Here is a 24,993-nt window from a genome sequence, read left to right on the forward strand (position 1 = left end):
AAAAAAGACCAATTAAAAAGTTTCTTAGAACTAGACGTACTATACTTTAACTTCAAGTTAACTTAAAGGTGAACAACCCATTTAAAGCCAAGACACACAGAATATTCTAAAATATGACTTATATTATGAACAACTTTTATGTTCATAATGACATGCAGATAAAGTACATATACAAAGTATATGGGTTAATATTGCCAAGAACAAAAAAAGGAAGGTCACTCAATATTGTCAGCAGGTTCATACTTGGGGTGGGGGTGCAGGGCCCACCGGGGCTGCTACCACAGGGGCCCTGCACCTTCCTAAGGGATCCCCGCCATGGTCCCCACACACCTCCCCCCTCCACCAAACACGTATACTTATGTGGGCCCCAGAGCACCCAGCAGGGATTGGGTTTTTTTTCCTGGTGTCCCGCTGGCTCAGTCCAACCCTGATTCACTGATTGTCACTTTTCTAGTAACTACATAACAGTAGTGACTGGAAAGGGTTCTCATCAATGTATACTGCATTGTACAATATATGCTTTGTTAAATAATACAAACCAGAAAATCAGGAGCTGTTACATCTACACTGCACATTCACTAACCTTGGGGACTACTAATCAGTCTCAATCTGTGTAACTGGTTTCTCTCTGCCTGATGTGCTGTACCAAGCCGACTGATTTTTATTTAGATAAGGCAGACCTATGTGCCAAACCTTGGAACAAGAAACAGTGACACACGTCTCAGCCAATTCACAGTAACTTTACTACTAAAACACAAGGTACTCATGCATAAAAAGCCTGTTATTTTTATGAGGCTTTGCAAAGGTCAGAATATGCTCAAGGACTTGTATCACAGAACATTTGTAGTTTTCTTGAGCTTTCCACAAATGTGCTAAAGTACAGAAAAGACTTCCCGGTGTGCTTTATTTATGACACTGCACCCCCCCATATGCAAACATGTAGTCTAAAGGTGGCCATACCAGGCAGATTTAAGCTTAAGCAGATTTAAACATTAACTGCCTGTGTATGAGTCCTACTACCAAGCCTGCCGAACTGATGTGTGGCCAAAAATCGGGCAGATATCGGTGCAGTTTTGAAAATCTAGTCGGACGAGGGGTGCATTGGCACGTTGATGTGGTCATCCTGATGATGTGGTCTCTGTAGGCCCCAAAGGATGATTCTATTGTTGTCCCTAGGATCAACGATTAGATCAGCCCAATTTGGGCCAGTATGAGGGTGTCCAAATCAAGCCTAGCTTCATCTGGTCATGTTCAGCCACCTTAACAATGAACGGACTGAGATGTTTGACCTGATCACTAAGAGAGCAGACCTGCGTCAGTTTGACCTTACACAAGTATAGCCAAAAGAGCTAGTGATGAGGGGTACAGGCACTGGGGACCCCTACAGCCTGTCTGGCTGATGACAAATCTGATACCCAGTAGATTTGGATCTTAATGTTGGTACTTTTTTGGCCTCCATTTCCATCATCTGCCAGTGTATGGCCAGACAAAATTTATCATAGACCTTTGTACATAGCATTAGTTTTACAGACATTGAACTGTAAACATTAGGGCATAAAATAACTCAGTGTGGGAAAAATTAGATAGGGTTTTAGACTTTTTTGGGAGGTGCATGTTTTCTCTTGATGAATGCGTGTATATATGTATATACAAAAATTTGTATTATTTTTTTATAATAGACTCCTTCGAGATGGCCATCCTGTATCTCTAAGCTTTCTGAATAACAGGTTTCCAGATAAGAGATTGTATACCCTTATTGCACATAATGTATTTATGGGATGTGGTTGGTGCAGGGATTAGTGAGGGAAGAGCAAAAGATATGGAGAGGTCAAAGCTTGAAAGTCATGCAAATCGCAGGTATGAGCTCAGTTTGGTGGAAGGAGCACAAGGGAGGTGGCAGACCACACAACAATTTTACCTGCAGAATTCTGACTTCAAATCAATGTACCAGAAATCAGCCAGGGGGCACAAGTGCCAGACCACTAAGGAGCACGAAAGCCTTAGTGCTTAGCACTTGAAAAGTCCTTTCTGTGTCTGGTGGGCTAATCCTTAGCATACTACTATAAAGCTAAGAAAGGCACTTTTAATGACACACAGTTAGATGGGGAAAAATCCCTGGAATCAAATTGGTGTCTATCTACAATGTGAAAAACAATGTTACTTCAAGATTTCAAATAGTCAAACATTTCCCAAATCCGCCACTCATATACTTGTAAACCAAGGACCTTAGGCATTTCCAATGTACTTTTTTCTATTTAGCAAAAAAAGCACTTTGCATTAACATGTAGATATGGTTTTGGTACCTGCTATCGTTTTCAGGGCTCTGATTGACAGATGGATGGCACACCAGGCACTTTATGGCTCAAGAGAAACTGCACCCTGAGGACAACAAAGCTCCCCAAAAATACCGATTCATTGGAATGAACGGGAATGGCACAAAAATGCAAACAAAAGCATTTTTGGGCACTTTTTCACCTACAGGGAGCACAATTTCCAGTGACTGACAAAGAGCCCATGTGCCATCATACGAGAAACATTTACTAAACCGCAACTTTTTGGGGGCTTTTTGTTGGCAAAAAAGGAGCAGAAAAAAAGTGCAACATTTCTGAGATTTGCGACAAAACTGCAACAATTCAGAATCCAAAAATACTCAATGTAAAACTTGTCGAGATCATGTAGAAGTCAATGGCAGGTGTCCCTTTTACAACTGGAAGATCCTTCTTTGCTTCATTGCTTTAGAGATTTTGAGATTTTTTGACACATCAAAAAAGTTGTTTTGTTTGCAAATTTTCTGTTATGTTTTTCGTTCGTGCTTTTTCAGTTCAGATATTTTGATGAATGATTTAAAAATCTAAAAAAATGAGCTTTAGTAAAACCTCCCTTAATGCCACAAAGAATGTTAAATGTTTTTTTTTAAAAGCACTTCTTTCATTCACTTGAAAAACTTGACAAACTTATTTATCCATATGGGGCCCTCCATCCATTCACCAAAGATTTAGTAAATCTTGTTATAGGCCAGTTTCTTTACAATGTGCCCCCCATGCATTGACCTAACTTTGTAGAAACATATTGATAGACCCACTTATCCCAATGTGACCCTTTATGCTTTGACCCAAAGTCAAACCTCCTGATGAGTTTTTTCACATATGAGCCTATGTGCAGCGGCGTAACTTGGTCGCACTGGGCCCACCTGCAGAAAAATCTTTTGAGAGGGCTACTAAATGCCAGAAAATACCCTGCCATAGACAATACTGAGGACTGCCTCTGTTAAAACACATGTAGAGACAATTATCAATAAATTATCAACATTGTCTGTTCTAGTAGCTGTGACAAGCAGGGGAGTTTCTGGCCCTTGAGCTGCCTGAGGCAGCTCCTCTGATGATGCCCCCCTCAGCCCCCCCACTCTTTCCTTTACAGCGCCGGAGGCTATCCACATCACTAGTGTAGAGAGTGCACTCTCGCTCTCAAATTTCCTTTTTTGAAAACTGGAAATTCAGCTCTTAAAGTTGCCAGGAGCAGCTTTTTGCTGCCCCTGGTAACTTTGGAGGCACTGCTGGCAAGTTTTTCAACTCCCCTGCCCCTGGGGACAGGTAGCTGCTACTAATAGCTCAGTGTATCTTCACCCTAAGGTGGGAGAGGTGCTGGGGAGTGGGGTACTAAGGTACAGCAAACCCTGCAGTCCAGGCCCCCCTGCTGCCTGGCCAGTACAGCCGCTCCCTACACGCAGAGTATGCAGTCTGCGCACCAACAGACCAAGTCATCATCGGCCACTGAGGCTCCTTCTCTCTTATGCGGCAGGGACAGGCCCTTTTATAAGGTTGCGCCTGTGCGTATGACGTCACACGTCAGCGACGAGGCGCAACCTTATAGAAGTGCCTGTTGCTGCGGCATAAAAGAGAAGGAACCGCCGACGATAACTTGGTCTGTTGGGGGTACTTTCTATGGGGGCAGTTGAGGGCACTGTGTGTGGGGGCTACTGTCTATGGGGTGTACTGTGTATGAGGCAAGTAGGGGCACTGTGTGTGGGGGCTACTGTCTATGGGGGGTACTGTCTATGGGGCAATTGGGGGCACTGTTTATGGGGGCAATTGGGGCACTGTGTATGGGGGAACTTTCTATTGGGGGCACTGTGTGTGGGGGCTACTGTCTATGGGGGGTACTGTGTATGAGGCAATTAGGGGCACTGTGTGTGGGGGCTACTGTCTATGGGGGGTACTGTCTATGGGGCAATTGGGGGCACGGTTTATGGGGGCAATTGGGGCACTGTGTATGGGGGAACTTTCTATTGGGGGCACTGTGTGTGGGGGCTACTGTCTATGGGGGAACTGTGTATGAGGCAATTGGGGGCACTGTGTGTGGGGGCTACTGTCAATGGGGGGTACTGTCTATGGGGCAATTGGGGGTAATGTTTATGGGGCAATTGGGGCACTGTGTATGGGGGCACTGTTTATGGGGCAATTGGGGCACTTTCTTTTTCTATTTATGTATTTACTTTTATTTGAATAAAGTTCTACTTTGGCCCCTATAGTAGGTGTTTTTTTTATTATTATTTTATTTTTACTTTCGTAATATTTGGGGGCACAAAAGTAAATTTCTGCTTAGGGCACCCATTTGGCCAGCAGCGGCCCTGTGCCTGGCGTTGCTGTATATACTGTATATGTGCGCTGACTTAACTTCGAGCTAATATCTTCCATACAGAAAAAAATGATTATGTGAAAATTAGACCCTACAATGAATACTTAACAGCCTATTTATATCACATTAAGGGGCCGATTAGAGGATCTTAACAAACTGCATCTTATACTGGTTCTCAAAACCTTGCGAATATAAAATAACATTTTCTATAAAACTTTTCCATCATCCCTCCCCGCCCACAGGAATGTACAAGCCAATCGCTGCACAGTCTGCTAATCATGCTACCAATCAGGCTGCGCAGCGCGGAGGAACAGGGGGGCGGTGTGAGTCGGTAGGAAGAAGAGATGTGTGTGTAACGATGAGCTGATAAGGGGTGGGCACAGTGATTCTATTGGCCAGAGGCAATCATTATGTTACAAGGCATCCTCCTAAACCCCGCCCCTTGCATCCTTCCCAACCCCGCCCCCATGCCAGTCTCTTGCCCACCCTCGCTTTCATTCTCCGCTGCCTTAGGGAGCAGCAGAATCTTCTTCCCCATCTCCGGCCCCTGCTCTGGCTCCTCCTACTCTCTCACAGTGACACACTCCGCCTATCCAGCCAGTGACAGACCGGCAGCTCTGCGCCTCAGGCCGCCTCCATTTCTAAAGACCCTTTCATAGCCGGCCTTTAAATCGTATGGACCTTCCCCCTGGCCCGGCTTCCTCGGCTCCAGAGAAAGTGATAGTGGGGCTTGTTGGTACCTCCCCCTCCCTGCCCAGCATTGCCAGCCTCTCCCTGCCCGCCGCACACTGGGGAAGTGTGAGCGCCACGCCGCCTGCCCGGGACCTGACAGCCTACTGGTGAGTGAAGGAGGAATGAATGGAATGAAGCTCCGCTAAGCACCCGGAGGGAGGGATGTGTGGGCTGGAGCCGCAAGGGCATCCTGGGCTAGTGAGTGTAAGAGGGATGAATGGGCAGGGGGCACCGGTACCAGGGAGCTGCTGGCACAGAGGGAGAGAGGGCTGCTTGGGCACCGGAGAGGAGGAGGAGGAGGAGGAGCGAAGGCAGAAGTCGGTACCGCTTCCCCAGCAGCCTGCTGAGTGAGGATGAATGGACAGGGGGCGTGGCAGTGCTAGTGGGCGTGGCTTGTTACTGTTGTATAAGCGGAGTATATGTGCAGGTGTCTGCTCTGTGTGCGCTCAGGGATTGGCTGGACGAGGTACGGTACTGGCTCCTCTGCTTCTTCTCTCAGTGGGACTAGTGTGTGGGGCTAGTGTGTGGGGTTTGTGTGTGGGGCTAGTGTGTGGGGCTTGTGTGTGGGGTTTGCGTGGGGTTTGTCCCTCTCCCAGCTGTAAGATGGGGTTGCGGGGAGTTTGGCTGGCAATTGCCATCTCTCTTCCTCCCAGTTACGCAATGTAGTTTGGAGGCGCCCGGTAAGGGGGTGCTGTTGCTGCTGCTCCTCCCAGCTACATGGGAAGGTTGTGGGACACCTAGCAGGGTGCTGGCTTGCCTGTTTCTGGGCTGTGGGATGTAGTTTGGATGCCTGACATGGTGCTGTCATGTCTCTTCCCAACTTTGTGATATAGTTTATGGGGGTTACAGGCAGGGGTCTGTCGCACTGCTCCCCCAGGTGCCTGGCAGGGTGGCCCCATACCCCTCACATATATGATGGCATACAGTTAGATGTGCTGTGGGTTGGCATATACACAATATACGTTATTTCCTCCTATAGAATGCCTGACATGGTGCATGTTCCTTAATCTCCCAGTGGGTAGAAGAGCTTGCACTTCGTTGATCTGCACTGTATGAAGCACAGGGATATGTGGTCTCTCTGGCTTCTAATCAGTAACTGTACCTTGTATATATTTGTATTTATTATTGTAATAACTTCCTGTTTGTTCTATCTAGTATAAATAAATTTAAAGCAACTGGACTTTTTTGGTAATCATTGAAAGTCCAGTTGCTTTAAATTTATTTATACTAGATATACCATGACCTGGATGAATGAAAATCTTCATAGACTTCCTGTTTGTTCTGTTAATTGATTGTGCAGCTGTACATAAGCAGCAATATATATATATATATACCTATACATAATATCCCCTCCTACTCTGCGCTCCTGCCGGCTCAGCCACATCTCCAGATGTCACAGTCAGCGGCTGAGATCTTGCTTTGCAGGCAGCATTGGGAAAGAGAAGCACGGAGGAACTACAAGAATGCAAGTGCAGTAAAACATGCACATAGTTTATTTTTTCCCCCTCTTTTTATTACATTGCCAGCAGGATCCCATTCTTCCTTTCTGTTCACATGACCTTTCAGAGCATGAAAGCAATACTGAGAATGGGCGCATGGGATAAATACGCATATGTGATTTCATTCACTGTGTCCGCTATTTATTTGGCCTTTAGAATACTACAGATGACTCATTTTCTAACACACATTTCTCTGTATGCATTACATGCCACATACAGGTTTTGAGTTGCCCAAAAGTCACCATTGTCAAATAACATTAACTGACGCGGTTCACAGGTGACCCATTTGGATGGGTCTTTGCTTTTGCCTACACTGGTATATTGTTACCTGCATTGAATAAATGAATGCTATGGACCTGGGGTTTTCCAGATAAGGGGTCTTTGTGTATTTTGGAGTACCACTGCTTAAGGCTAATAAATAATACAAATTGTTTGCCTAAAGAAGAACTAATCCTTCCCCAACCCAGGGCCAGACAAGGTGAGAAGCTTCCCTGTGGAGGCAGTGTGTCACATAACCAGGGGCAGAATAAAGCCACTCTTGATAGACAGTGACTAGTTATTGGGCTGTGTACTTACATTCACTAAGCAGCAGCCTTTGAGCAGCTCATTATCAGAGGCTTCTCAGTGGATATTTGATTAGTTTTATCAGATCCTCCATTGTTTGGCTAGGAAGTGACTGGAAGTGCTAAAGTGAAACTGGCTTCATATTCTTGTTTAGTGCCAGAAATATCAAAGACCTATACAGATTTCTTAATTAAACATTGGGCAAAATTGCTGTTGAAAAGGAGTGTGTACTGTCACATTAAAGGGGGACCTGGAAGGGCTTACAAGCCAATTTATTGGGATACAGGTATGGGACCTGTTATTCTGAATGCTCTGGACCTGGTGTTTTCCAGATAAGGAAATCATTTAAACATTAAATAAACCCAGTAGGATTGTTTTGTCTCCAATAAGGATTAATTATATCTTAGTTGGGATAAATTACAAGGTACAGTTTTATTATTATAGAGAAAAAGGAAATTCATTTTAAAAATGGGGACCCCCCCCCTTTGGCTCATGTCTAGCTGTATTGACTGTTGCGTCACTTGCAGTATATTCCGTTTAACACGCAGTTGTCATGCATGTTCAGTACCTCCACAACATGTTGACAAGAAAATGAAAACATAGCTAATTTTTTTCCCCTTGTTTATTTTAACTAATGGCTTTAACTTCGGTTCATTAACTGTTTCCATGAGGACGTTCAAATAAACATTCAACTTTATTAAATATATCCAGAAAGTCTCCAACGCTTTAACCATTTGTCTGATTTTTTTCTTTTTGGCTATGTGAACTTTGGTATTTTTCTCTTGTTTTCCTTTAGATTTTTCCCACCCTGTTGTCACACATTAGTCCTTGAGTGTAGGGTCAAAGTCAAAGTATGGAGTGTGGGGTCCGGCTGCTCTTATCAGTGAGCCGCAGACAGCTAATGAGTGCGTGTTTATTGGACTGAGCATTTGCTGCTATAATGGGAGTGTCCCATTGACAGGAAAGTAGCCAAAACAGTAATTTTCTGTGACCTGTAAATAGCTACATACGTTGTATTTATTGTTACTTTTGTTTGGGAAAATTGACTAATAATATAGTAGCCCAGTGCTATGGGCTTAGGAACTGGTCTGTGGCAGAATCCTGGGTTTGATTCCCGTGTCAGGTGTGCGACCCGAGGCAGGAGAACATTTCTCACCCATCAAAGATGCCGCTAATTACATTTAAGCTCACAGGGTAGTTGGCTAACGTGTATTCCAAAGTTTGGGAGTGGAGCACACAAAAACTTCATTTTATAAAGCTGAAGTAATTCCAGTGCCAACAATCCATTCTGTAGCAATAAGCCAAAGCTGGGGATACTGGCAGATCAAGTTTTCAAACATATTGGCAGGCAACTACTTATGTGCGTGGTTTGAAAGCTTGGAGCTTGTTATGATGCAAGTATGGGGATATCGGCCAACTGGGGAACATAGCTCACTGGTCTGATCCACGCAAATCTATTCCTGTAAGAGCCATGTTGGCTCACTCTGTGTGTCTAAACTTGCCAATGGTTGAATAGGAGCAGATGTGCTCACGTGTAGCAGCATTAAACAACAGATGGAGCAGGCATTGTTTGACTTTAAGCACTGCTAAGGATGTCATTTCTCTGGAAATAGTATTTGTCTGGAAATCTGTTAGAACTCTGAATAGAGTGATATGGTAAGCTGTCTAAGGAAAATGTGAAGGTAAAGTTGCTCCATCTGTAGATTTCAGCTTGCAATATGCTCAGTGAGAAAATAGGATATCAAAGACTGCAGCCTTCCAGCTGTTGAGTAGCAACCGTAGCAGTGGCTGTCTTGGTTTGTTTAACATCCATTGGAGAGGTTGGACCCATCATAAATAACTAAGAAAACTCCTATAATAATAGTACCAAGTGCCTTTTCATCTATGACCTCTTTACCATAGATTAAATACAGTATGTAGGAGAGTGAGCATATTGTCAGTATTATTTAAACAACATGGACTTATTCACAAATGGAGCACTTAATGTTAATTCCTAGGGGCTGATTTACTAAGACACGATTTCGAATCCGAATTGGAAAAATTCCGATTGGAAACGAACATTTTGCGACTTTTTCATATTTTTTGCGATTTTTTCTGCGTCTTTACGATTTTTGCGTAAAAACTCGAGTTTTTCGTAGCCATTACGAAAGTTGCGCAAAGTCGCGATTTTTTCGTAGCGTTAACACTTGCGCGCAAAGTCGCACCTTTTTCGTAGCGTTAAAACTTAAAAGGCGCGACGTTTCGCGCAAGTTTTAACGCTACGAAAAAATCGCGACTTTGCGCAACTTTCGTAATGGCTACGGAAAACTTCGTAAAAATCGTAAAGACGTCGAAAAAATCGCAAAATTACCGATCATTACGAAAAAAACGCAATCGGACGCATTCGGCCCGTTCGTGGGTTAGTAAATGTGCCCCCTAGTGTACTTTCCTTATGTGCCTCTTAAAACTGGAGGCATATTTATAAACATCGGATTTTAGTGGTTTTAGAGTTTTTTGAAACCACAAACTAATATTCATTAAAACCACGAATCCTACCAATGTCTATCATTTTCTACAAATCTTCGTGCACTTGCAAATAAAAAAAAAAAATAATGTACAATGTTCTTAGACTATTTCTTTAGTTAAGCTTTAGTTCTCCTTTTAAACCCCAGTTAGTGGTTGATGCGCCTGTGTGTAGCTGCTGGATACTAACAAAGCATTTGTCACAACTGTAATAGAGAAAGATGGTAGGGAATACAAGGTGATTAAACCTGGTGCAAAGTAAAAATTCCATATCTATTAAGTAATAATAGTAATTAAAGAAGCATGTAAAATTTCCGCAGCAAGGCTCTTTCTTAGCTGCAAATAGCTTGATTGCATGGTAACTGTTACATAATACTGTATTTTTATGAAAACAGTGGATTGAAATAGTTTTGTTATGTTTTTTCATCGTTTGTCTGTTTTAGCAATTTCAAATCAACAATGTTAAATGGTTTAAAGGAGAAGGAATGGTAAAAACTAAGTAAGCTTTATCAGAAAGGTCTATGTAAATACAGCCATAAGCACTTACAGTAATGCTGCGCTGAGTCCTCTATCAAAAGAAACACAGGATTTCTTGTCTGGTCTCCTTTTTTGTAAACATGTTGTTAGGGTGTCTGACTCCCTCTCTCAGAAAAATCCTTCATTTCTGGGGCCAGAGTCTGCGCAGCTCTCTCCTCTCATAAAACTCACTCCCCCACCCTTAGGAATGTGTGATCTGAGCTATAATGGCTAAACTGCAAACAGGAAGCTATGGACCCAAGCTAAAATGGCAACTGCAATCAGAGAAAGCTTCTAGGGCTCTTTACTCAGGTATGATAAAGTTTTCTGCAGAATAAATATATTGTTCTAAGTGGCACTAATGTGGCGAATCTATTGGCAGTAAAATGCCAAAATAACTTTCCTTCTTTTTTTAATGCTTGAAATCTGATCTAATACACCCATTGCTCAGTTAGTTTGGTGATATTCTTTTTGCTGGGAGTCTAAATACTCTCATTGGCCAAATATTGTCACCTGCCTTGTGCCCTGTGGGAGCCATAATGCACATGGCGTCCGTAATCATGTCCTGTTGGCTCTAGCAAAGGCAAACTCCCCAGGAATAACTAGGGGGCGCTATTTCTCTACAAGCCATGTGTGTATACTGCTATCTGCTCTAGCAACCAAATTTTCTCTGGCATTCTTATGTTGCCTAAAAATACCCTTTTTTTTTCTTTTGCATTGTATAACTTTTAATATTGATACTGTGGATAGAGATGGTTTGTCCATTTATTTATATCCTGCATTCTCTCTGATTTATAATTCCTGTTTTCATTGACCCAGAGGAATGTGAAAAAAAAATAAAGCTCACTAAAGCAAACTCCAATTTGCCTCAAGAGGAAAAATTCCTTCATGGTTCCAAAATGGCAGTGGGCCTAATCCTTGGATCAACACACGGCATGATGTTCTCATACTAGTAGTCTTGTATTTTCTGCACTGATGAGATGCATCCAACCTTTTCTTGAAGCCACCACCTACTGCATTTGCCAGTACAACTCCCCCAGAACATTCTGCTTTGACCCTACTGGCAATGTTCATTACATAAAACATTCCCCTTTGTACTCTGTTAAAACCTGTTCTGTGTGGGCTATACATATATATATAATACACAAGAGCCATGAATATCTTGTTAATTATATCCTTATAAACAAAGCTTAGTGATGTCATCATGTTATAATCTGTGCTTAGTGATGTCATTTCTGCTGCAGGGCCCATTGAAACTGTATTGTAATCAATAATGTACCTTCTGTTGTAAAATATTAGAAGTCACTTCAGAGTTCCATAACCTGTATAATAGCACTCGTCCTTCAGCCTTGTGCTTTTATATGGTAATGGAACTCCTTGCTGACTTATAATAGCACTATATTTTACAACAGGGGGTACATTATTCACTATATATTTACATAAAATGATCATATTCCCACAAGGTCTCAATTTTTCAACATCATTTTGACAACATTTATTCACCCACCTCTATTCTTATTTTAGTTCTCTAATGCTATGAATATTCTATATGTCATCCCCAGACACACACATTCAATTTGAGTCATAACTAGGTACATTAATCTGGCCCCAAAGTGAACCTTGTGGTAAACCACATGTAATTAGGTCATGAATTATGTTGACTGCTCTCAATACTCCTGCTGTCAGTTTCTGTATAACCATGCTTACTATTCAGCAGACAGTCGAATTTAAATGATAACAGTTTAGGTCAAAGCTTGCAGATATATAATCATAGTGACAAGCACTGCCCTGCTAAATAATGTGCTTCCCCATATGTATATCTTAAAAGAGCATAAACAGACTAATCTGCTCATAATTATTTCACATGCGAGTGAGGCATTTCTGTATTTATATAAATCATTTTTTATTGAATAGTTTTGTTTTCCGCAGAATTCCCAACACGGAAGAACAGCAGGCTCTTACCCAGAAGCATAACAGTAATATTGAAACCAGCAATTATGCCTTTGGCAGAAGAAACGACTGTACTAGATCCGCCTCGAACTGTGCCGATAGTTATTATAGGTAAGATTCCCATTTTTTTTTTTTAATATATTCATTGCATTTAGAATAGTGAAGATTTCTACTGTACCTGAACCAAATACCAAAGTCGGTTCAGGATTTGGCCAGATTCAAATGTGACTGGAAGTTGACATTTTGCATGTGCAAATTTGGGTTCATATTCGGTTCAGTATTTAGTGCAAACAAGAAAAATAGATTTCATAAAACTTTATGGCCCGAATCCTTGCTATAGATCTGCCATAGAACATAACTATATGGTTGCCTTTGTATTGGCTCCACTGGGATCACCTGACTGTAGCTGGAAAGGGTGGAAGCTACAACATGAAGCTGGCCACTGCCCCTGTATAAACTAAAGCAAAAAATGTAATTGCTGGTAAATTTGTAATACCCTATAAATCCCCCCCCCCCCTTTCTTGTTTTATAAATCTCTCCCACCTTTGTTAATGGATGAGTGGAAAGGACCTCTTGTCCCCCTTCCTAACGGTTTAAAATTTAGTGGTGAGCACAACTTTTTGATGTAGTTTATACAGGATCAGTGTCCAGCTCCATGTTGTAGCTCCCACCCTTCCCAGCTGCAGTCAGGTGATCCCAGTGGGGCCTATAAAAGGGCAGCCATTTGGGGGTTTTAACTTAAGAGAAAGTAAGTCCCTTTGAGAGAAAGTCCCTTTGCTAAATGTATATTGAAGCAGTAGAATTCCTAATAAATCAGATAAAAGTGATTGTAGGACTGGCCAGACTGGGAATGGCTTTGCTGAGTTGGCCAGCTTGACGTATATTGCAATATATGGACAAACAATCCCTGTTTTGCTTAAAGGGGAGGGCTTATCTTGGTAGCTTAATGCACAGAATGTCTTAATGCCATATATATATTGATAATGGGTGAGTACAAAGGGGCTCTTGTTGCTGTCTATATCAACTTTTGTTGTCACAGCCTCACTGCACCCCCACCTGTATGTATGTGTGTGTGTATATATATATATATATATATATACATACATACAACATATACTTTTTTTTCCCAAAGGCAATGGCCCTTCAGGGATCTGTTTGTCATACATGCTGTCAGGATACAGACCATACCTTTGCCCAGATGCAGTGCATCCTAATTCAATCCTTCAGAGCAAGCTTGAGGAAGCCAGGCACCTCTCTATTCCAGAACAGGTATGTTTGAATAACAAACTGCATGAATAATAATATTATTATATAATAATAATATTTTGTGGCCCATAAAAGGTTAAAATGTATTCAACAAGTATACATTTTTTTATGCGCCGCTAATGACGTTTGTAACGTTCCCTTTTGTTCATTGTAAATGACATGGATCAAAACTTTGTATTTCCATTGCTTACGTTCCATCTTTCTCTTAGCACTCCCTCCCCTTGTGTGTATCATGTGGGTGACCCACTTTCCTTCGAGAGAACAAAAATGTGCTGATTAGCGATGAACTAGTTTCATATTTCTATTTTTTATCATTTGGCAAATTTCCTGATTTCTGGCATGTGTGCTGATAAACAGGCATGCAGACACAGAGACAGACCGATAAAGGCCATGTTTCTAGGCCATGATTAATGGCAGTGAGTATTTTCTGGAATTCCTTTTTTCCCCATACCCATTTACATGCCAGAGTTAAGGATGTAAAGTAATACATCATTTAGATAGATATAGGAGTGTATTTAAATGATATTATAATATATGATTAGGGACATTTAAGGGCAAGTAGAGGAGAGAATCCTGTTGTTGTGGATCTACAGCTACCAGTATGAACCATACCCCATTGGAGAATACCTCCAGCAGGTTTTGAAACACCACAGTTATTGATATGGTATAGGGAACATCTGTGTATAGTTTTTAATTAGCTTGTCAGCTCCAATTATGTTATTCAACAATTTATGTAAAGTGCTGTGAAATAGGTTGGTGCTATACAACTGAATTTATAATTAATGTGTATATGAACAAATCGTTTGGTTTTCATTGTGTATGTATGCACATTTTAATAATAATTGCTTACTTTAATATATTTTAGGATTTAGAATACTTATCCGAAGGTCTTGAAGGTCGCTCATCCAATCCAGTTGCAGTTTTATTTGACACCCTTCTTCATCCTAATGCAGATTTTGGGTATGATGATTACCCAACTGTTCTGCAGTGGAAATTAGAATCAGAACATTATATTCCCCATTTGGTGCTGGGCAAAGGACCTCCTGGTGGTGCTTGGAACGTGAGTATTGCTCCTAATTCTGACTTTGTGGTTGTTATGCTTGTAGTTGAATGGCGGCTCTTGGCTGCTCCATTGTCATTTTCTTTATCTTGGCTAATATTTAATTATATACATGGAGAAATAAGCATAATCTTTGGATACACTTTAAATACGTGATATCAAAGAGTTTCCATCATAGTATCTCTATGCCAGGCTACCTATCCTCCATTATAGCTAATGGATATCACTGGGCTAATTGCACATGACCACTTAGAGGTTTCTGTTTTGAGACATAGCTCTCATGTCCCTTAGCTACCTTGCAAGTAATTTAAGGCAGCAGTAATTTGGTAGCAGTTTGTCTTCCTAAATGGTATGGGGAAAATCTCACAGCTTATCATAATTTCCTCATATTGAGAGAAAGCCATGATGGTCTGCCTCAGACTTGCACAGATCATGAGAGCCAGAGGAGAGTAGTGGGGCCAGAACTGTCCAGGGAATGAATCTAGTTACAGAGGACAGGCCAGAGCAGGAGCTCCCAAATAAAACTCTACATATGTCAGGGATTATAAACTTTATTTGTTGGAGGGATAGTTGATGGCTGCAGGTTAAATGCAAATAATTATTATTTATAAAGCTCTGACACATGACTTTGTGACGCAGTGCCCTGTGAAAGCACAAATGACACTTTCATTCTCCCTGTGTTTTGTTGTGTATCCATGTGAAGGAACATTACAGCCCTGGAGGGGAATTTCCCAAAGATGTAGCTGTACCAATGCTGAATGTATTCTGATAAAGTATTCATATCCTCTGTGTGTCCCTTCCCTAAAGTAGATAAGCAATTGTGTTTTCCCTTATACCTTGAATCATTTATCCTCCTATTCAACTTTTAGACCTTTAAAATTGCGTTGTTGTAAACCTCTGAACCACCAGTCAGGATAAATCCACCATAGGGATAAATGGAATATACAGGTCCTTTTCAAAAAATTAGCATATTGTGATAAAGTTCATTATTTTCTGTAATGTACTGATAAACATTAGACTTTCATATATTTAGATTCATTACACACAACTGAAGTAGTTCAAGCCTTTTCTTGTTTTAATATTGATGATTGTGGCATACAGCTCATGAAAACCCAAAATTCCTATCTCAAAAATTAGCATATCATGAAAAGGTTCTCTAAATGAGCTATTAACCTAATCATCTGAATCAACAAATTAACTCTAAAAACCTGCAAAAGATTCCTGAGGCTTTTAAAACTCCCAGCCTGGTTCATTACTCAAAACCGCAATCATGGGTAAGACTGCCGACCTGACTGCTGTCCAGAAGGCCATCATTGACACCCTCAAGCAAGAGGGTAAGACACAGAAAGAAATTTCTGAACAAATAGGCTGTTCCCAGAGTGCTGTATCAAGGCACCTCAGTGGGAAGTCTGTGGGAAGGAAAAAGTGTGGCAGAAAATGCTGCACAACGAGAAGAGGTGACTGGGCCCTGAGGAAGATTGTGGAGAAGGACCGATTCATGACCTTGGGGGACCTGCGGAAGCAGTGGACTGAGTCTGGAGTAGAAACATCCAGAGCCACCGTGTACAGGCGTGTGCAGGAAATGGGCTACAGGTGCTGCATTCCCCAGGTCAAGCCACTTTTGAACCAGAAACAGCGGCAGAAGCGCCTGACCTGGGCTACAGAGAAGCAGCACTGGACTGTTGCTCAGTGGTCCAAAGTATGTCATTCGGAAATCAAGGTGCCAGAGTCTGGAGGAAGACTGGGGAGAGGGAAATGCCAAAATGCCTGAAGTCCAGTGTCAAGTACCCACAGTCAGTGATGGTCTGGGGTGCCATGTCAGCTGCTGGTGTTGGTCCACTGTGTTTTATCAAGGGCAGGGTCAATGCAGCTAGCTATCAGGAGATTTTGGAGCACTTCATGCTTCCATCTGCTGAAAAGCTTTATGGAGATGAAGATTTCATTTTCAGCACGACCTGGCACCTGCTCACAGTGCCAAAACCACTGGTAAATGGTTTACTGACCATGGTATTACTGTGCTCAATTGGCCTGCCAACTCTCCTGACCTGAACCCCATAGAGAATCTGTGGGATATTGTGAAGAGAAAGTTGAGAGACACAAGACCCAACACTCTGGATGAGCTTAAGGCCGCTATTGAAGCATCCTGGGCCTCCATAACACCTGAGCAGTGCCACAGGCTGATTGCCTCCATGCCACGCCGCATTGAAGCAGTCATTTCTGCAAAAGGATTCCCGACCAAGTATTGAGTGCATAACTGAACATAATTATTTGAAGGTTGACTTTTTTTGTATTAAAAACACTTTTTTTTTATTGGGCGGATGAAATATGCTAATTTTTTGAGATAGGAATTTTGGGTTTTCATGAGCTGTATGCCACAATCATCAATATTAAAACAAGAAAAGGCTTGAACTACTTCAGTTGTGTGTAATGAATCTAAAATATATGAAAGTCTAATGTTTATCAGTACATTACAGAAAATAATGAACTTTATCACAATATGCTAATTTTTTGAAAAGGACCTGTATTTGTGATGAGGTCTAATGTCATATTTTAATACATTTTTCACTAACTGTATTACCCGCAAACAGGTAAACAGGCCAAGAGATGTTTTGCCACAGTTTTTGTTGATCTTCTTTTGCTCCTTTTAGGATATGGAAGAATCCATGCTGACTCTTAGTTTAGGGGATTGGATGGAATTGCCAGGACTTAAATTTAAAGACTGGACACTGTGTAATAGGAGGTAAGATTGCAATTCTATTTTTTGTATTTTATAATATGTCAAATGCCAAATCAATCCTTTCTATACTATGTCAGGTCACCAGATAACCACAATTTAGTATAAAGTTCAAGTATACCCATAGAATGTGCACTGCCCTGCCTATTTACTAGGTGGGGTTGCATATAAATTGTCAATACAAAATCTTTCTGCCATCTGATGTAACAGCATAATATTGTATATCATATTCTGAGGTCTAAGGAAAAAAAGCCATTTTAATTCATGATTTACTGATCTAGGCAAAACTGAAAGCAGCTAAGCACTGTTTTATGAATGCATTGTATTTTCTGAAACTTAGAGAATTATGCTAAAAATATGCTTGGGGCTTGTAGGTCACCATCTATTTTCTGCTGAATTACTGCACCTGTTCTGATTTGCTGTAGAACCAGTTATGCTGACAAAAGGGAAAGCGATGATAAAATGAAGATGCTTAAAGATCAGAAAGACCAGGCTGGTGCTGTGTGTTGCACTGACAAATACCCCATGTGGAAAGGAAACACAAAGGCTGCCTGAAAGGAGTGCTGCTGATTTACCTTTTATTACATTTATAACCATGCAGAATTTTAGACTTTTAGTTATATTCAGAAAATGATTCTGTGCCCGTAATTAACAATGTACTAAAAACTGATTTGCAATAGTGCCACTTTCAATGAATAAGGTCAGCTTTGAGAATAATATTTGGTGATGAGGGGAATTAAAAGCTTTGAAACAGCCAAAGGGTTGCAAGTTTGCAATTCTACATAACAACATTCTTCTTCTAAAGTTAGGTCTAAGCTTTTATTATGGGTCAGTAAGAGCCTAACAGGTCAAACCTGTTTTAATATGCAAGTTTAACAAACTTTGAATGACAGTTTGCTCCCCAAGCGCTTACTTGGGACATCTTCCCCTTGGTATGCTCTATGATTATATGGAAGTGCCTCTGTTCTGAACTATTTGTGATTTTTTTTTTCAAACAGAAATTCAAAGAATGACCGCGCTACGCCAGCAGAAGTGGCTTCCTATTACAAGCATTATGTCAAGTTAATGGGTCTCAAGAGAAATTTCATTGACAATTCCTATGTCACGTACGTGGCCAAAACTTACAGAGAACCAGAAGAGTCTGCATGTGAGGAGACTACGCGGATTTTATCAGAACAGGCACAACACAAACAAAACCACGACTACTTGAAAAACTGGGAAATTCAAGGCTACCGAAGAGCAGCTGATGGGTCACGTGAGCCTTTTTGTCTTTTTGCTGAGACCGTGGTCCTTGCCACAGGAACATTTGATGCACCGGCACGGCTAGAAGTGAATGGAGAAGACTTGCCTTACGTTGCACACTCTCTGACAGAGTTTGAAGCAGCCGTATGTAAAGGAAAATTTAGGGGAACAACAGACCCTGTGCTTATTGTAGGAGCAGGGTTGACAGCTGCCGATGCAGTTCTTTGTGCCCACAGCCACAACATTCCCGTCATACATGTTTTCCGTAGACGACTTAATGATCCAAACTTGATTTTCAAGCAGTTGCCTAAAAAACTGTATCCAGAATATCACAGAGTGTACCACATGATGTGTACCCAGTCTTATGGAACAAGTTCTATTCACACCAAATATACAAGCTTTCCTGAGCACTGTGTGCTTTCTTTTAATCCAGATATGAAATGTGTCCTGCAGAGTAGCTCTGGACTGAAGAAAGTATTCAAAATATCCAAGGCCTTGGTTCTGATAGGTTCTCACCCCAATCTTTTTTTCTTAAAAGAGCAAGGTCGAAGCCTTGGGCACCACCCAAACCAGCCCATTGCATGCAAGGGTAATCCAGTGGAGATAAACCCTTACACTTATGAAGCCTCCAAGGAACCTAACCTTTTTGCACTGGGACCACTGGTGGGTGACAACTTTATTAGGTTCCTCAAAGGCGGGGCGCTTGCCATAACACGATGCCTGGAGATGCGACTCAAGAATAAGAATCAAATAGATGAAAGTGCCAGTAATAACGGGGTGTGCTAAAAATGAAGCTGCTCCCTTAAAACATTCCCCTGATTAAAAGCAAAATCTGTAAGTTTGCAGATATCATCAGTATGTGTCAGGCACAGTGTATCATAATGATCATGACCCTGTGGAGAAAAAAAGTGCTGCTCTTTGTACAAAGATCAACAGTTACACACTGTTTTCTAGTCATGTCGCTGAATTAAATAAGTACGCACATAATGTATATAGATTTTTTTTTTTTAAAGTAACATTTATGTATTGTATCTCATTGGCTGCTGAATTTGAATGCCTTTTTTATTATTTTGGTTCCAGAATTGAACACTACAAAAAAAATACTCTTTGGAGCATCTTAAAAGATGTATTTCAAATTGGCGTGCGCATAATGCCAGATTCCTGAGAATCTGAGCCTTTTTTCCGTCAGGATTCGGCCTGGTTGAACCAAATACGAACCCTTAAATCACATGCTAATATGCATACACAAATTAGGGCTCAGATTTGGCCAAATCCAGAAAAAAAGGGCATTTGTTACCTCCCTAATGGCTAACAGAGAAAACTACTCTTATTGCTAATGTTTACTAGAAACATGTCATTATATATTTAATAGGAGAGACCGTTAGTACTTGTTTACGGAATGTTTTAAATCAAAGTGCTCTTATACAGAAATCTTAATGTGAATCGTTTTCTAAATCAGAATTCTCTAGTTTGAGACAGAAGTGAACATTTTTAAAGGAAAGATTATATAATGGAAAGTTTACAAATGAAATTCAGGCACAGCTTGACACAGTAGTTCTCGGACAGCTTCACTTCATTAGTTTTTGTTTATTATTTACATCACTCTGATTGCCATGGGTTACAGGAATGGAACAAATGGCGGCTTTGTTTGTGCCTTTTACTGTAACAATCTAATAATACATTTGAGGAAGGATAAAGCTGCGTGACACTTGCAACATCGAACCAATCGGGGCTGCTTTTATGTTTGGCTGAAAATGAAACCTGTAAAAATTAATAGAGAACAGAACCTATGAATTTCTCGCAAAGCTGTGAGTGTGGGCCCTGCAGAGCATGCTTAGAAGCTTTAACCAGTCATCAGAGTAACAACATCTAATCGCAAAGGCCATTTCTGCTGTTTGTTTCTTTTAGTTGTTCTTCCAGTGGGCAGAATTTTTAATATATTGCCAAGCATAAATCACTAGGGTATGTTGTGATTGCTTGCAGCAATTATTCCCTAATAAAATTACACTAAGGACACATTTATTAAACATTGAGGACTTTTATTTGTAGGCAGATACAAGCTAATCAAGTTTCCCCTTGGTTTATGAATGTATTTCTGGTCTGGCTTTGAGCAGCTTTTTTAATTTAATTGTGCCCCCAGCCCATTAATTTTGTTAAGTAGGCTTTCTTTAGCTATTGGAAGCCTGTACATTGCAAGAACTGTGGAATGTTCATATGCTGAAGACCATATCTCTATGAAACAAAGGGTACAATAGCTTTGTACCCTACACCAGTGCCTACATAGGTCTAATAGTATTCCTCTATGAGACATTCATACATCTTATCCTTGCACTTCATGTTATACATTGTCTGTATGAGTACAGATTTTTATTATGACAGATTGACCTGTCAACAAAGCTGAGCCATTGATGGATTTTTTGTAACTTAGCCTCTATCCCTATCCGTGACTTCAAAGAAAATTGCATAGGTCAGATATTCAGCTGTAAGGATCACTCACAGGAATGCTGGTTGTAAAAACTATAGGAGGAGATTTTAAAGATGCACTAAATCTTAATTAAGAACTTGGCTAGAAATGGTACACATTATGTTTTTGTAGTTCTGTACCAGCACAAGGAAACCATAGTTCCTTAGCAGGGAAGATCTGTTCCTCTCAATGTGCCCCCATCTTCTTTTCCACTGACTCATAAAGATGTAAGCCTTGATGCAAAGCTAATTAGTCATCACGCCTAATTTATATTACAAGGCAGCTCAGAAACCTGTGCATTTGGATCAGAAATGGGTCCGTTAGCATCGACTTTATTACAGATCAACCTCATTTTCTGCTTCATGATTCCTGATTAATTCTAAGCTTGATTTGCTAGCTTCTCAGCAGAAGCCCAGAGCACACTGAGCATGTGTCAGGGTCACTGGCACAAAAGATGGCCTGGCAAGATCCAACATGGAGAGTTTTTGTGGACAATTTTGAAGGCCTATATCATTGATATAACAGACCTACTGAACCTCTCTGCAGGTACAGTAAATTTCATATATAAAGTACATTATTTCTAGCCATATTCAGTTTAAGACTTTAGTTCTCCTTTAATTGGGTTCCTTGCATATGAGCACTTGTAGAATATGTTAGCTAAATTAAAATGCACTTGGTCTCCGAAGGTACTTTTGCATTTAGATGCCATTTTTAGATCCCCCAGGTAAGTGGGATATTTAATGCTGGAGATGTTTGTAAGGGAAATATACTACACTAAATATATTTGAATGATACCGAAGTTGCAGATTTTGCTTGTATTTATTCAGCTCCGACAGTATTCCCCATAGCCCTGCCTTCAGCCATGCAATTCCAGTACCAGCCACTTCTCAACTGTGTTTTGTTACCCATCTTTCTGCTTTCAATGCTGAACATAACAATTTGCTGTGCAAATCTACAGTGGGGTGAGGATGCAAGTTTATATTATGCCATATACTTATTTTATATGAAAAATAAAACTTATAAAACATGTAATTGTCTGTGCTATTTTAAATGCCTAAATGCAGATTTTCTGGTTTTTTTTTCTATCTTCAGAAGATTCAATTTTGTGTCTCTTTTTGCAAATTTCTTTTCTTCTACATTAAATGGAATGCTTAGGTTTAGTTAGGATTGCCACCAAGCCCTTATTTGACTGGATCAGCTGGTAAATCTCCAGCTAGTGTCAGAATTTCAAATTTACTAGCAATTATATTGTCAAATACCCTATAAATCCCTCCCTTCCCTGACCCTGTCTGCTGCTGGATTCCCCCTTATAAGGAAAGTCCCACCTATGCCCCACCCATTTCCCTGCCCCCATGTGACAGCACCTCCTGCTCCCTCACCAGAAGGCCAATATATTATATTACAAAAAAGGTGGCAACCCTAAGTTTAGTATAACAGTAGCCTTTCCTTTATTGTTATAATAAGTAAAGGCTTTGTTTTGTTTTTATCACAAATTTAAGGAGAAAAAAATACTTTATTTTTTATTTACAGAATACAATCACAATTGTACAAATTTTTTTTTTTTTTTTTTTAGCGTCTTCTTTTGTTGGATTTGGGATTGTACCTGTAGAGAAAAGAAATACAGATGGTAAACCTGTTGCTAACCATATTCTGTAACTTACTCAGAGTAATGTAAGCACCAAACAAATGAGGCTACACAAATAAACAAGGCAAGGAATATTTAAATCAGTATTTTTCTTTCTAAGCTAAGAGTTGCACATAATAGATATCTAGATATACATATAATAGAAACATTTTTGTTTTGCAGAAAACTAAGCAGTTATTTATGAAAAATTAAAAAAAAAAAAACCAACCCTAAAACTTTGCTTAGTTTATCTATTAAGACAGAACCCAGAGGAAGATTAGCACATAAATTGACAGGAAATTCAGAGCGCGTGAGGCACAAACTATATATGAGGTTAACATCTATGTTGTAATTCATTTCCCAGGTTCTATTGCTGCATTATCCTATAAAGGGGAACTAGACATTTTGTAAAACTGGGCCTTGATTGTTCCATTGAAGGGACTGGCTAGGTTGGGATCCTCCCTAAAGCGTTTAGGGTATGGCCTAAAGCTGGTGCTCGTGGCACTAATTTACATCTCAGGATTATATGCTCGTGCCTAGAACAAGATAGCGGCCCCACCTGGAGCACGTGCAGTTGAAGCTGATCCAGTCCTGACTTCAACTGTGCCTGCTCCAGGTTGGTGATCACCCCCAGAGAATCTGGAAAAGGAATCAAGCAGTCAGACATGGCACTGCACTACTCTGTCTGTAAGCACGGGGCATGTTGTTGGTGCTTGTGGGAAGAACGATGAAAGTTGTGTAAATAGCCAGATTAAAGGAACAGTTCAGTGTAAAAATGAACTGGGTAAAATAGATTGACTGTGCAAAATAAACAATATTTGTAATAATTTTGCAAAAAGTAATCTATACAGGCTGGAGTGGGCAGAAGTCTAACATAATAGCCAGAACTCTACCTCCTCTTTTACAGTTCTGCTAACACCTTAGAGAGCTGTAAAGGAAGTAGTGTCCTGGCTATTATGTTATTTTTTGCCCATTTTCATTTTTACAATGAGCTGCTCCTTTAACAAGCGTCAACTGAGACACTTACTTGGCAACCCCTCCCCCCCCCAGGGAAACTTGGGGAACACTGAGGTACCTACAGTAAGAACTGGACACCGACCTGATGGGCGATAATTAGCAGTGCAGACTATAAGAGCAAGCAGGATGCCAGCAGCTGCCCACCTACCTACTGCACACAGGGCCACACTGGGCAACACTGCCTTTCAGAAATCATTTTGCCTTATGTCTGGGTAGCTTTTTTTTCCCCTTCCAATCAAGTCATTTACTTGCAAAATTTATATTTATGATGCCTCCCACCCCTTATAATCTACAGACTCAAAAGAGATTAAGCATTTTCACTGCCTATAAATCCTATTTGCGGAGATAAATGCCACATTGCATCATCACTCAGCAGATATAATTGCTGGCTGTGGCTGTTGCTAAGCAACCCCTGATTATCCGTCACGGCAGGCAGGCAGGGAACGCTCACGAAAATAACTAGCTTCTTCTATCACCCAGGTCTTATCACTTACACTATATCTGCCCCAGCACTGCTTGTCCTCGTACCATTGAAACCGTGAAGCAGTAGTCACCCATTCCCAATATGCCTTGCACACTTATTATATTTCGCTTTCTTCATAGGTTTGTTAATTGCAGAACATGCAAGGCATCATGGGAATTGGTGAAGCACAGAACAGGGGAAAACTTTAGCTTTAAGTTTCTGATTTTGCTCTAATGAGCATGTGTAGAACCCAAAGCAGCAATGAGGATGGCAGGGACAGGAAGCAAGATGGCAGAGGCTCTGTAAGCTGGGCCAATACATTCAGCAAAGCAGCAGCCATGGGGGTCTGAGGTTAGACAATTACAATCAGTGTGGGTACCTAATATACTGGTATCCTCCCAGTGAATAAGCCTTTTTTCAACCTTTAAAGAGCACCTGTCACCCCCCCCCCCCCCAAATTGTTTCTCCTACAGTCCAGATGGGAGAAACAATAGTTTCTTTTTTTAAAAAAAAAAAAAAAGCCTCCACCCCTGCTAAGCGACCTGCACTGGGAGGGAGCTCCAGGTGTGGGCGGCCATGTTGTATAGCATTCTTGTGCATAATGAGTGAGTCCCCCCCCAAGCCTACATCAAAAATGTGCATAATAAGCAGCTGTGGCCCTCGCTCATCATGCATGTGCCCCAACATGGCCACCCACAGCGGGTGCTCCCTTCCACTGTGGGCAG

At 41.0% G+C, this 24,993-nt stretch overlaps 2 protein-coding genes across 5 annotated transcripts in view; one reads left to right on the forward strand and one right to left on the reverse strand.

The window, feature by feature from the left end:
• The first annotated feature begins 5,155 nt into the window (after positions 1–5,155).
• osgin2 (oxidative stress induced growth inhibitor family member 2) lies at positions 5,156–22,196 on the forward strand. Of its 3 annotated transcripts, none has more exons than XM_012964811.2 (6): positions 5,156–5,474; positions 12,378–12,509; positions 13,531–13,667; positions 14,530–14,724; positions 17,373–17,464; positions 18,457–22,193. In XM_012964811.2, exons 2-6 carry the CDS (start codon positions 12,446–12,448, stop codon positions 19,484–19,486), a joined length of 1,518 nt encoding a protein of 505 aa, XP_012820265.2. In that variant the 5' UTR covers positions 5,156–5,474; positions 12,378–12,445; the 3' UTR covers positions 19,487–22,193.
• A 473-nt stretch (positions 22,197–22,669) lies between these two features.
• Positions 22,670–24,993, reverse strand: part of nbn (nibrin) — a 35,773-nt gene continuing 33,449 nt past the window's right edge. For both annotated transcript variants that reach the window (XM_004915153.4, XM_002934425.5), the window contains one exon: positions 22,670–22,767. In XM_004915153.4, the coding sequence (XP_004915210.2) occupies positions 22,734–22,767 (34 nt within the window). In that variant the 3' untranslated portion in view covers positions 22,670–22,733. The remainder of the gene's footprint in view (positions 22,768–24,993) is intronic.

Source organism: Xenopus tropicalis, chromosome 6 (assembly GCF_000004195.4).
Source record: "Xenopus tropicalis strain Nigerian chromosome 6, UCB_Xtro_10.0, whole genome shotgun sequence".
NCBI lineage: Eukaryota > Metazoa > Chordata > Amphibia > Anura > Pipidae > Xenopus > Xenopus tropicalis.

Bases quoted from the DNA above. Each gene is read 5' to 3' on its own strand.
- osgin2 (XM_012964811.2), top strand. From the start codon at position 12,446: ATGCCTTTGGCAGAAGAAACGACTGTACTAGATCCGCCTCGAACTGTG. The intron at 14,725-17,372 runs GTGAGTATTGCT...TGCTCCTTTTAG, and splicing joins CTCCTGGTGGTGCTTGGAAC to GATATGGAAGAATCCATGCT. The intron at 17,465-18,456 runs GTAAGATTGCAA...TTTTTCAAACAG, and splicing joins TGGACACTGTGTAATAGGAG to AAATTCAAAGAATGACCGCG.